Raw genomic sequence first — 14225 nt, 5'->3', positions numbered from 1 at the left:
GCGCCGCACTCGGTTGCGCTGGGTCCCGGGGTAGTCTCGCAGAAGTGCAGGTCTCTACACTCACACACACACACACACACACACTCAGCCGCCTACGATCGGAGCCTGTGCTTCATCTGACTGTGGCTCCATACAGGTTCAACACACACACACACACACACACACACACACACCCGCTGTGATCGGAGCCTGTGCTTCATCTGACTGTGGCTCAATACAGGTACAAAACACACACACACACACACTCAGCCGCTGTGATCGGAGCCTGTGCTTCATCTGACTGTGGCTCCATACAGGTTCAACACACACACACACACACACACACACACACACACACACCCGCTGTGATCGGAGCCTGTGCTTCATCTGACTGTGGCTCAATACAGGTAAAAAACACACACTCACACACACACACACACACACACACACACACACACACACACACACACACACACACACACACACACACACACACACACACACACTCAGCCGCTGTGATCGGAGCCTGTCCTTCATCTGACTGTGACTCCATACAGGTTCAACACACACACACACACACACACACTCAGCCGCTGTGATCGGAGCCTGTCCTTCATCTGACTGTGACTCCATACAGGTTCAACACACACACACACACACACTATGGGTGGAACGGTACACAGAAGTCACGGTTCGATACCAGTTTGGTACAATGGAGCGAAAAGCAAAACAAAAATGCAGAAGGCAATTTTTTTTTAATTGTGCATGTCTCAGGCTGTACCACCTAGTGTATTACTACATTTCTCTCTTTCTCTGTGTGAAAGTAAAGGCATATAACCAGTTTATTTGTAGTGCATTGACAATATTTATATATAATTCGTTTATTAATTAAATTAATAAAAAGAAAAAAAAGACATTGATAACATTGACATTGATGGTAATTGTACCTGAATTAATTTAAAATTAATTTGATATTTCAGTTCAATATATTTGTTTTCCTTAATTTTAATTAACACTAACTTTATTCTCATCTGAATTATATAAAAAAAAATATTTCTGTATAAAATAATACTATCATTAATAAAACATTTGATTTTCTTTTTTAATCAATGTAGAATGTGTAACTAAAAACTAAACAGATTAGTGCTCTGAGGACAAGAAATGAAAACCAATGCAATATGATGAATGTCCGAAAGATGGCACTGACAGATTGTTTTTAAATGGGTTGGATAAATAGATAAGATAACAGCTGTCATGAGTCATGAATGTTTTGCTGGTCAAACGGAAAACCTAATATTGAAGCTTGTTGGTTTAATTAATTGTAACTGACTGGGAAACCGAAGTTTTCCTAAACTTGCGATCTTAAAGGGGGGTTAAATGCTTTTTCATGCATAGTGAGTTTTTTACACTGTTAAAGAGTTGGATTCCCATGCTAAACATGGACAAAGTTTCAAAAATTAAGTTGTAGGTTTGATGGAGTATTTCTGTGCCACAAATACTCCTTCCGGTTTGTCACAAGTTTAAGAAAGTTTTTTTCGAGTATGGGCGTGTGTGACGTCAGATGCGCCGGAATTTCCTTATACGGGTCCTAAAGGCACTTCTCCCGGAAGGGCGCGCGCGCACCTGTAGCCTAGAGCGAGAGAGTGAAGGCAGTATGCCCATCAAAGCGCTGTGCTCGGCTTTTGCAGATCGTCTAATGCTTAAGGATGGAGCAGTCTTGATAAAGGTTCACGGTCGTGCGTTGGAACCGCAGGCGGTGAGTAAAACTGCTTCCAATGTCGTGTGTTGTTAACTATCGGCGTGTAAGCACAGCAAGTAAACAACATGATCACGTATAGTTAATGTATCTATGGAGCATGGGATGTATGGTGTGTGTGTGTGTGTGTGTGTGTGTGTGTGTGTGTGTGTGTGTGTGTGTGTGTGTGTGTGTGTGTGTGTGTGTGTGTGTGTGTGTGTGTGTGTGTGTGTGTGTGTTTAAATACATTTGTTTAGCTGGCCACTGTAGGTGTCTTGTTGTTTATTGTAAAACCAAATCATGTCCTCATAAACCACGAGTAAACACACACAAATGTTGTAAAACTCGCGCATGACACGGTGTTCTAAAAACACCAAGTTCAAATAATTTCTACTTTTAAAAAACTCTCGAGACCTTGCGTTTTTCCCCCATTTCACTGCCCATCTCACGGGATCTGATTCGGGATCAAAAATGTATGGCTGAATCTGATTGTTAGCCATGGTTTGTTTTGGGATGTCACAGCTTCCAGACGCTCTCAACGCAAATGCTTTGCGTGCTCGTGATTATTTAGCTCCGCCCACACCCGCTCAGTTTTTTCCGGAAAGACTCGGTACAGCCTATCTTTCTTTTATAAATATAATAAAACTAAAGACTTTTTGGAGATATGAAGGATGCAATATTACTCTATAGGAACTCAAGATTAACATGAGATTGACTGAAACTGAGTGTTTCACCCCCCCTTTAAAGAGGCCGGCGGGTCCTCTAAAGGCCTCATTATGCTTCTGCGTCAACTCCACGGCGTAACTACGCCGTCACTCCTACGGCGTCATGGCCGTTTTATGGTTCTGCGTCAGGTTGCGTTGCATCGTGGTGCATCTGACCAATCAGAGTGGAGGGGTCGGAGAGGGGTTCGTGGCATCGCAGAGGGGTCTGCGGGGGTACGCCGCCGATTTGACGTAGAAGCATAAAACAGGCCTAACTCTTGTGGGTCGCCACCACTCGCCATACTCGTCCTTAGTGCTGCTGTCTGTGACTCACTCACTGGACAGTCGTCGACCTGACAAAAAACTGCCTAAGGCGCGGGGCTACAGATTATGTGTCCCTAAAGAACCCGCGTATGTAACAGTAGTTCCGCATTACATTAATTAATTTGCATTTATTTTTATACCGTGTATTCTCCGTGTAAATTCATGCACCGAACCTCTTGTCTCTCTTCTCAGGAAGCAATGATGAAGATGAGCAGAATCGGGCATGTCGTCAGACCAAACCCTGCTCTAGAAAGGTGCCATCCAATGATGTTTCTCGTAATAAAGCATTAATCCACATAGCAGAGATTTAATACAGTCATAGATCAGGATTCATGTCTCCTGCATGAGTAATGAATGATTATTGGTCTCTGTGTGTGAAGCTTTTACAGAAGGAAGTACGCTGTGTTTCGACGTCTTTATGATCATCAGAAGGAGTGTGTGGCGCTGATGGAGGATGATGGAGTTTGACACACAGACGGCCAGATTAAACACTAGAAGAGTCTGCTTCAAATGACCAAAAACACTAGATTTGTATTCATCTTAACATTATAAGTGTTCAGCCTTTTACACAAATGAGCAGGAGTGAGGAAAATATCACCAGATGAAACCACTTTATAAACAAGTGTTCGACCATAACTAGAATCAGTGTTGTAATATGCATTTCAGAGCAATAAAAGGCTTTTAAAAATATATACTTTTGCAATATTTATTATTTTGTGTGTGTGTGTGTGTGTGTGTGTGTGTGTGTGTTTGTGTGTGTGTGTGTGTGTGTGTGTGTGTGTGTGTGTGTGTGTGTGTGTGTGTGTGTGTGTGAGAGAGTGTGTGTGTGTGTGTGTGTGTGTTTTTGTGTGTGTGTGTGTGTGTGTGTGTGTGTGTGTGTGTGTTTGTGTGTGTGTGTGTGTGTGTGTGTGTGTGTTTGTGTGTGTGTGTGTGTGTGTGTGTGTGTGAGTGTGTGTGAGTGTGTGAGTGATTGTGTGAGTGAGTGAGGTTGTGTGTTGTCTTTTTAACTTTAGGGTGGGGTTCCTCGCAGGAGAATGATCATATATGGGGATCTGAGGCATCTAAACGATTGAACAGCCCTGCTCTAGTAGAAAGGAGTCACTTGCGCTTCAGCCTAGTTAGTGCTCACAGAACAGGACACAAAAATCTGAGGAAAAGGACCCAAGGTCTAGCTAGGACCAAGGAGCAGGACCGGAGCACAGAACGTTTTAATATTTTTATTAGTATAGAATGACTAACGTTTCGACCAGGGTGCGAACTACGGGGGAGCTAGGGGGAGCTCGGCTCCCCTTAATAAGACATGGGCTCCCCTGAAAACGTGATTCATGAAATTTTGGGGGGGTCTCAAAAAATATTGACAATGTTTCATTTTTACGTGCAATTTCAGTTTTGTGTAATGTGATCATCGTGGAGAATTGTGTCTAAAATAGCAAAATATCATTCATTCATGCATGTATGATGGCGATTTAACCCTAATTCACTTCTATAAAGAAAACTGTACATGCTATTCATGAGCATCAAGGTGTGGTGGCGCTGCGGTGCAAATTCCAATCATGGTTAGTAGGCTACATGTTAACTCAAAGATTCATAGAAAAAATATAAACTGTGGAGGCCATTGATCTGCGCGCGAAGTCCTTGAAATCCATTTCTTGTTAAGGTAAGGCATGTTATTCCCAATTATGTTGTGGCTGGGTTGTTATAGGTCTGCGTGACTCTCGATTTCTTAGGCCAAATAGAACGGAGGAATTATGGTATTCTGTAGCCTGACGAGTAATTTAACCCTTGTTCAAGTCAAAGACAGACTATGTAGCTATAGACAATTTGGGGATGGCAGTTTGCTGTTTGACTTATCAATTTGTGTCGATAAAGTATAATAGGGTGAATCATGTATATAGTGCTTGCATAGTGCATATATTTGTAGCTGTTATGTATCTTTGGAAGTCCTTGAAATTAATAGGTTTCAAAGCGCAGCGCAGCGTTCCGCGTCCTGTCTAAAAGGTGCTTCAGTCCTCGGCGCGCGCAAGTGCACGAACCCCAACCCCCCCTGTATGTAGATAGATAGATAGCCTATGTATATACACACACACAAACATATACACAAAAAAAGTGTACATGCAGACCCGCTAACAACATGTCTATAATTAACTAAAAATGTGAATTATAAAAAACATGAATTTTAGAAAGCATTGTTGTGAACTTTTTCTTCTCAAGTGTAGAAAAGATAGAGTTGCAGACCAGGAGATTGTTGAGGTATAAGTTCTTTATTGCGTCGCTGTAGTCATCTCAATCAAGTCTAACTAAGGCAGTATACATTTAGTTCATATACCCTTTCAGGGGGAGGAGTTACATAAAGGTGGAAACAAAAGCATGTAAATGAGGCATCTGGGTTAAGGAATGTGCCCTAGACTGAGATTGTTACCAATCCTAATCTAATCAGCATAACAGTGTGATGTAAATATCCTAATCCAATCAGCCAGACTCTTCACCGATACCTTCACATTATCTTAATGGCCAGGCAGTGCATAAAGACAAAAGGTGATAGTCTCAGTGCTCTGACCAATTTAACTTACAATAGAGAGCTGGACAGACAGGAACAGGCAGGTTTGTGACATCATTTACCTTAGATACAAAATTCACACTAATAAACTTTCTCAGTTTCTATACTATTGTATTGGAAGCTCAATTATACATTTAAATAAAATTTGTAATCCTACATTTCCCCCTTTGAGAGTTCTAAATAACTCTCATAAAATACAAATTTAAAGACTTAAAAGTTCATTCTTGTAACTTGTGATCGTTACAGGCACATAATGCGTGTTCTATGTTTGCTTTTCTGCAATTGCATGCTGACACAGAAACAAACATGCAAATTTAGGGTCCGTGAAGTTTTTTCTGGTTGGAACTGTGATTTTCTCGTGATCAATCAAGTTTCTGAACCATGAAGAATTATCTTCAGTCATCTTGGTGTAATTTGCTGAAAGATCAAGAATGTCTTGTTGGACCAACATGTTTGTGCACAAGTGAGTCCTGGAATGCAGTCATCTTTGGATGTGACATGCACGCTTTCTTTCCAGCAAACAAGGCATTTGTGACATATTCATCAGCTCTAAGAATATGTTGTTTCTGGAGTCCGGACTTTGTGCGATCTTCATGATGTGTAGTAGTAGGACAATCTTGATCATGTCGATGGATGATTGAAGGTTTCGTAGTCTCTGCGTTGTGTATTTTTTTCTTTTTCTTTTCTTTATCCTTTTGTGATAGTTGTCTCGGAAGTGGGTCAAGTTGTTTCTTGAGGTTTTCTTGTGGCTTCATACGCAGATGACGAGGTCAGTGCGTATGGGTCTCGGGAAGTCATCAGTGGTATCTGCACAGAGTAAGAAAGAAAACAAAAGACAGGAGAGCAGTATTTGTTCAAACACTAGGGTTGTAAACTTTTCCGAGTCTGCTAAGCAGTAGAGCAGTATTTGTTCAAACACTAGGGTTGTAAACTTTTTCTGGGTCTGCTATTGTCGTTCCATCTCTCCCTATTTCTTAATTCCTTTGACACCTAAAGAACAGTGAGGTAAGGATGGACTAGGATAGGGCCTATGAGGGAGTCTTCACCCCAGGGTTAACCCCCGAAGCCTATTGCATTCGGTTCTTCCCGGGGCTCCTCACTGGTTCTGTGTCCTAACCTATCCCTGTTGGTGCAGGAACAACCTTACAGTGTGACACATGAGTCTAGGTTTTCCTTCCCTGACACAATACTGCAGCTGCTGTAATCAACATCACTTGATGTGGCCCATGTCACTTTGGTTCTAATGGAGGAAACGTCTTTGTACAGATCAATTATTGATTCAGGAGGCAGCATTTTCTTCTGTGCTGCACTACCTGAACACACTTGTACAGTTGCATAGAAACAAGACTGTTTAGCTGCCATATCAGCAAGAGCATTACCTTTAGCTTCTGTAGTATTAGTTGTGAGATATGCTTTCACTTTGATCACTGCTAATTTCTTTGGAAGTTTCATGGAAAACATTAGATCTTTCACTAATTCAGCATGCTTAATGGGGGATCCAGCAGAAGTTAGAAACTGTCTGGTTTGCCAAATGACACCAAAATCATGAATTACCCCAAAAGCATATCTGGAATCTGTGTAGATATTAGCAACTGATCCCGAAGCTAGCGTGCATGCTCTTGTTAGGGCTACTAGTTCTGCAGCTTGAGCTGAAAAATGATCTGGAAGACGTCCTGAAGCTAACACTTCCGTGGTGGACGTTACTGCATAACCTGCTCGTCTGTTACCTTTTTCTTTTACTTCACTCATAGGTGTATATGTAAGCGTAACACAATCGTGAGTAATTTCTCCTTCATCCTCTAACAAAACTTCAGTCATAGCAGACATCATACATGAGGACGAATTTGTGACAGGTGCACGCTGTAAGACAATATTTGGCATTATTGTGGACACTGCATGAGGGCTTTTTTACGTTTACAGTCTGACCTAACACTATTAATGATGAAAGGCCTGTGCTGTAAAATAACATTTAAGGCTGTGAGTCTACTTTAACCAGAGTCCCCCAAAGGAAAAACTGAGGTAGTCACTTTCCTTTTGTGCTATTAAACAAAAACAGAAGTCTTTTATCTCTGTTGCATTATTGTGGACACTGCATGAGGGCTTTTTTTCATTTACAGTCTGATCTAACACTATTAATGATGAAAGGCCTGTACTGTAAAATAACATTTAAGGCTGTGAGTCTACTTTAACCAGTGTCCCCCAAAGGAAAAACTGAGATAGTCACTTTCCTTTTGTTCTATTAAACAAAAAACAAAGTCTTTTATCTCTGTTGCAAGTTAGTGGGGAAATAAAGCACTCACAGCCCAAATGGTTAACACATCAACCAGCTGCCCCAGTTTAATGATGAGGGGACGGGCTGCTTCAGAGTAGCAAGCAGACTGAGTAGGAGCTGAGTAACATTGTTAACTTGTTTAAAGTTCTTTTTGTTTTTCCTACACTCTTTTCCCCAATGTCCATGTTTACCACAATAATAACAACTACTGCCCTCTCTCTTAGGACATTTGCGTTTCTGTTGATTCTCTGTGTTGACCTTAAAGGATGCTGCTGCAATTTTTACTCTTGCCTTGACATCAGAGTCTCTTTCCCAAGTAGCTAACCTCTCCAAGTGGTTTTGTATGGTTCTAGTGGACCATGTTAAGTCTAAGAAAGGCAATGCTTTTCTATGTTGTGACAACAGACCATCAAACCATGTGCGAACTAGGGGACCATTATCTTCTAGCACCTTCTCTGAAGTGTCAGCTATACCACTGTATGCTGCTGCTGACTGGCAAAATCTTTGAGTGTACTCACTAACAGTTTCACCCTTCTTCTGTAAAGAACTAGTGATCTTCGACCAGTCAATTTTAGGTCCAACAATGTTCTTCAACGCTTTCAGAACTCCCTCTCTCAATTCATCTTTTCTGGCATGTTGTAGTTCAGAAGTAACAGCAGACTCAAAACTGTTGAATTCAGATTCAGTTAGAATTTGTGACATCAGCTGTGTGACTTCTGCCAACGACATGTCGTAAAGACGCATTTGACTGATCAATGCCCTTCTAAATTCAGAAACATCAGTGCGTACTGAAGGTAAGCTTTGGGATAGTCTTTCTATGTCTCTAGGTCCGAGTACTTTGGCAACAGTTTGGTTTTGGACAACAGAAGAGTTGGTAGGAACACTTTCAGTTCCCTCAATTCCCTGAGATCTTCTTGCAACACAAACCTTTACTGAATCTACAGGCTTATCAGTTACTGATGGGATGTCTACATCTGTTTCAAAGAATGCTTTTAAGTCAGGATAAGTTTCATCTGACTGTTGGTCTTCTGAGTCACATTTGGTTGAGGCCTTGTTATGGCCCACCTTAGTGTGCATTTGTTTGTTCTGTTCTTTTAATTTAGCTATACACCTAGATTGTTCTTGTGCAATGGATAAGCTAAATTCCCTATGGCAACAGATTATGCCTTTCATGTTTTTCTTTCTGATACATGCACCTAACACCTTCTTGCATTCTTCAATAGACCAAATCTTATCTGGATGAATCTCATATTTCTGTGTTAGTTCTTGTCTAACTTTTTCAGTGACTATTAGATCCATCTGTTCTCCTAACAGTGTTTTAAATTCGCTATCTGACCACAAAGGATTAGCAAGACCACCTTTTTTAGTTGTGGAGATTAGTCTAGCACTTTTCTTAATCATTTTGTGGATTTCTTTGTTACCACACAAACAAACACTAAACTTCTCTGATTACAGAGGGTACGCTTGTTAACACAAATCAACTATTGTTAAACTTCCTTGTTACCAACACATCACATTTAACTTCCCTGCCAGAAACAGAGGATGAAACACAAAATATTAGCACGTTACGCTAATCTTCCCTGAAAGAAACGGAAAGGATCTTTCACCTTCCTAACTTTTTAGAGGATAAAACAAAATTACTAGCATGTATTGCTAACTCTTCCCTGCCTGAAACAGAGGATCAAACTTTCCTCTCTAAAAGAAAAACTTTTAAAAGGGTAACCAAAATAAATAGCCTGTAAGACTACCTCTTCTCTGCTTGCACAGAGGCTAACAATATTTTAACTTGAATGCTAAAATCTTCCCTGTCTGCACAGAGGATACCAACAACTTCCCTGACTATTCAGAGGATCAAACTCTCTTCTCTAAAAGAAATTTTTTAGAGGGTAACACCACAAGGTAACAAACAACAAAACAAATAATTAGCAAAATAATACTAATCTTCCCTGCCTGACACAGAGGATATCTTTTTAACATGTGATGTTAAAAACGTCCCTGCCTGAACAGAGGATATATTTTAATCTTTAAAAGACAACTTCTAAAGGATAACTTTGGGTAATCAAACACTACAGCTGTCTGATAACTCTTTCTCTGACGGCACAGAGGATAATTTTTACTGGTTTTTCAACGGTTCTTTGAATGGAGTGAAACTCACCAAATTATTGTTGTATGGAAAAAATTCCGTCTGGAAACTCAGTCAGAGATCTTTGTTGAGCTTGGTTCTGGAACTCAGTTAGCTTTGTTGAGATCTTTGTTGAGATTCAGTTCTGGAACACAGTCAGCTTTGTTGAGATCTTTGTTAAGATTCAGTTCGCGAACTCAGGCAGCTTTGTTGAGATCTTTCTGGATTCAAAAGATTCAGTCTGGAACTGGAAAGTCAGATCTTTGTTGAGATCTTTGAGCTTTGAAGTTTCAAAAGTTCATTCTTTGTTGAGTTTCAGTTTCTCCATCCGGGTCACAGGGCACCATCTGTTGTGAACTTCTTCTTCTCAAGTGTAGAAAAGATAGAGTTGCAGACCAGGAGATTGTTGAGGTATAAGTTCTTTATTTCGTCGCTGTAGTCATCTCAATCAAGTCTAACTAAGGCAGTATACATTTAGTTCATATACCCTTTCAGGGGGAGGAGTTACATAAAGGTGGAAACAAAAGCATGTAAATGAGGCATCTGGGTTAAGGAATGTGCCCTAGACTGAGATTGTTACCAATCCTAATCTAATCAGCATAACAGTGTGATGTAAATATCCTAATCCAATCAGCCAGACTCTTCACCGATACCTTCACATTATCTTAATGGCCAGGCAGTGCATAAAGACAAAAGGTGATAGTCTCAGTGCTCTGACCAATTTAACTTACAATAGAGAGCTGGACAGACAGGAACAGGCAGGTTTGTGACATCATTTACCTTAGATACAAAATTCACACTAATAAACTTTCTCAGTTTCTATGCTATTGTATTGGAAGCTCAATTATACATTTAAATAAAATTTGTAATCCTACAGCATGAAAGATGTGGGCACTGCACCCATTGCTCTAACTCAAATGACACAAAGCAATTTTTCCATCCCCAGTCAGGTAAAAAATACAAGATTGTAACACCACCCATGTGATTTACATGTTGAAATGTCCATGTGGGTTGGAGTACGTAGGTCAGACTAAACGCCCCCTCAAACTACGCATTGCAGAACACAAAGCAGCAATTCATAACAGAAATATGGACTATGAAATTGCGAGGCATTATGTACAAGCTAATCATGGTTCCAATGCGTCCTTAAAATTTTTGGGTATTGAAAAACCAAAATCCCAGCGAGGAGGTGACATAGTGAAGTCCCTACTACAACGGGACGCTTTCTGGATTTTAACTCTTAACACAGTAGAACCAAATGGCCTTAATGAGGAACTGGGCCTTTCATGCTTTCTATAATTCATGTTTTTTATAATTCACATTCAAAACTCCCGACTGTAACACAAGGCAAGACCGATGGACACGTGACAGAATTCTGTACAGTAAGCATTCAATAATTCCACTTCAACCACACACCGTGGGACACAGCATTAACTCACGTCACTCTCATCCACTCCGTGAAATTTAAGGTCACGGCCAACCTCCTCGCTCTGGACAGCGGGGGTAGTAAGACGGAAGAATTCAGCGACTGCAATCACAAATCCTAACAGCTGTCTTCTCATTCAGACGTCTGGACTCCGTTTTTTATGTCATTTCTCCTCATATATAATGTTTTCGTGTATAACCCACATATAATACAGCCAGTAGAAGGTTGGTACTTATCTTCACCCCAGTAAGTGGACTCGATAATACTTCATAGATGACTTCGCCCTCTGCCTCTCTGTTCTCCGTCACCCAGTTCTTCGTAGCGGATTCCCTTCCCACGGATCAATCTAGCCAGCCGATTTGTCCCACAGAAATCTCTCACTCTCTCTCAGCAAGAAGAAAAGTTAGAACGCCGCAGCAATCTCACCCAACCCACTCAGTCTCTCAAAGTTTTGCTTTTGTCTATTCCTAAAAGCGACATGTCCCAATCGTCACACAGTCACTTAATGCGCCACACCTGCTGTCACTTTGCCATCAGCGGCTGCTGTTCCTATGGTAGCGACGCATCTGAGGCCGGCTTGGTGTTCAGTTGAAACCGCTCCGGGCGGAAACATCCCCCCGTGGGCTGTGTAGTTCCGTCTCTAGTTCGTCACCTTGTGACAACTTCACCAAGGATACGGCTCACTTCAGGACTCAAACGGTAAGTAAGAAGGTAAGAGTTCTTCTCAATACAGAATCCTTTCGTCAGTGCACAGTAGTGGGACAATGATTCAAAGGCTTACTTCACCAGCGATGCTGCATACTTCCAGACTCAGACGGTAAGTAGGAAGGTAAGGATTCTTCTCAGTATAGGATACTTTCGTCAGTGCACAGTAGTGAGACAGTGATTGAAAAGCTTACTTCACCAGCGATGCTGCATACTTCTAGACTCAGGCGGTAAGTAGGAAGGTAAGAATTCTTCTCAGTATAGGATACTTTTGTCAGTGCACAGTAGTGAGACAGTGATTTAAAAGCTTACTTCACCAGCAATACTGCATACTTCTAGACTCAGACGGTAAGTAGGAAGGTAAGAATTCTTCTCAGTACAAGATACTTTCGTCAGCGCACAGTAGTGGGAGACGGTGGTTTAAAAGCTTACTTCACCAGCAATGCTGCATACTTCTAGACTCAGACAGTAAGTAGGAAGATAAGGATTTTTCTCAGTATAGAATACTTTCGTCAGTGCACAGTAGTGAAACAATGATTTTAAAAGCTTACTTCACCAGCGATGCTGCATACGTCTAGACTCAGGCGGTAAGTAGGAAGGTAAGGATTCTTCTCAGTGTAGGATACTGTCGTCAGTGCACAGTAGTGAGACAGTGATTTAAAAGCTTACTTCACCAGCAATGCTGCATACTTCTAGACTCAGACGGTATGTAGGAAGGTAAGAATTCTTCTCAGTACAAGAAACTTTCGTCAGTGCACAGTAGTGGGAGACGGTGGTTTAAAAGCTTACTTCACCAGCCATGCTGCATACTTCTAGACTCAGACAGTAAGTAGGAAGGTAAGGATTCTTCTCAGTATAAGATACTTTCAGCAGTGCACAGTAGTGAAACAGTGACTTAAAAGCTTTCTTCACCAGCGATGCTGCATATTTCTAGACTCAGACCGTAAGTAGGAAGATAAAGATTTTTCTCAGTATAGAACACTTTCGTCGGTGCACAGTAGTGAGACAGTGGTTTAAAAGCTTACTTCACCAGCGATGCTGCATACTTCCAGACTCAGACGTTAAGTAGGAAGGTAAGGATTCTTCTCAGTAAAGAATACTTTCGTCAGTACACAGTAGTGAAACAATGATTTAAAAAAATTACTTCACGAGCGATACTGCATACTTCCAGACTTAGATGGTAAGTAGGAAGGTAAAGGATTCTTCTCAACATAGGATACTGTTCGTCAGTGCAAAGTAGTGAGACAGTGATTTAAAAGCTTACTTCACCAGCGATACTGCATACTTCCAAACTCAGCTGTATCACTCTGGGCTTCTGATGGAGAGCAGATATAATAACTTTTCGCAAACGTGTAAGCAGGGGTTGGGGCCGCTTCTCAGTAAAAGCACATCACACTCGTGTTCACTTCAAATCCATAGCCATGAATCAATGTATATAAATAAGGCAAAAACACTGCAATTCACTCACACGATAGGGCTGATCAGAGGCCTCAATCCATTCGTTACACTCCCGTGGGGGATATTTAATCCTCAGTTCCTCCTCAACACACTCTGAAACGCATAGCTTCCCCAACAGTCAGATTTACATTCACTGCATCCTCTTCAAGCTTTTCGAATGTTCAAAAGATGAAATCAATTCACTTATCTTTCTCTCTCCCTTCACAGCGCAGATTCAATCGATAAATCAGCCCAGCAGACTCCCACAGACGAACTCTGATCCAGCAGACTTCAATGGGCGGCTTCCACATCCAGACAACTTCCCTGAGTAAAGCTTGAGCCCCAAACTGCTCCAAAAACAAAACAGACCACATCCACGTCCCGTTCCCCGAAACCTCTCTGGATAGCCCTTTTATCTTTGGCTTGTGAAGCCAGACACCTGTGTGAACGCCGCTCCTCTCTCTCTTGCACCTGCAGTGCATTAGCGCTAATCAGGCCTGGCAATGTTTCTGCCACACCTGGAACTGGAGTGGGATGTGTCGCACACAAATCATTCCCTCGAGAAACTCGTGACTCACCAAGAGGGTTCCGCTCACTACGCGTTTTTGTCACCCGTGACATCCCCCCCGCCAATCGGTTCTAGTCCCGAGAACCTGTGTTCTTCAATTCCATTCGCCATACCTCTCAGGAGGCTGTCCTCGGGTGTCCCGCTGAGATCGTCGGGGTGGCGAGGGCGGAGCCACTCATGCTTCAACTTCAGGGTCCCTCTGGACCACAGACCACCCTACCATGAGTACCTCTGGGGCGGGTGGCGCACTTGGGGCCTCGGCCGCTAGCTGCGAATAGTTCGGACATGGACGGAGCAAGTTTCGATGGAGCACGCGTATCGGTCCTGGTTTCCCCTCGGGTCGTACCGAGTAAACTGGAGCATCAGGCCCTTGTCGTCGTTCCACCACATATGGCG

At 41.9% G+C, this 14225-nt stretch overlaps 1 protein-coding gene across 1 annotated transcript in view; it reads left to right on the top strand.

Moving 5' to 3' along the window:
* The window catches only part of LOC143719431 (FGGY carbohydrate kinase domain-containing protein-like), a 36977-nt gene extending 33697 nt beyond the window's left edge, over nt 1–3280 (top strand). The window contains exons 10-12 of the mRNA XM_077209780.1: nt 221–296; nt 2935–2996; nt 3123–3280. Of these exons, the coding sequence (XP_077065895.1) occupies nt 221–296; nt 2935–2996; nt 3123–3210 (226 nt within the window). The 3' untranslated portion in view covers nt 3211–3280. The remainder of the gene's footprint in view (nt 1–220; nt 297–2934; nt 2997–3122) is intronic.
* The last annotated feature ends 10945 nt before the right edge of the window (nt 3281–14225 follow it).

This window comes from Siphateles boraxobius, unplaced genomic scaffold, assembly GCF_051911475.1.
Source record: "Siphateles boraxobius isolate OS27281-9 unplaced genomic scaffold, OSU_SipBor_1 63, whole genome shotgun sequence".
NCBI lineage: Eukaryota > Metazoa > Chordata > Actinopteri > Cypriniformes > Leuciscidae > Siphateles > Siphateles boraxobius.
Note: the sequence above shows the minus strand (reverse complement) of the source record. Positions and strands in the feature narration are given on the sequence as shown.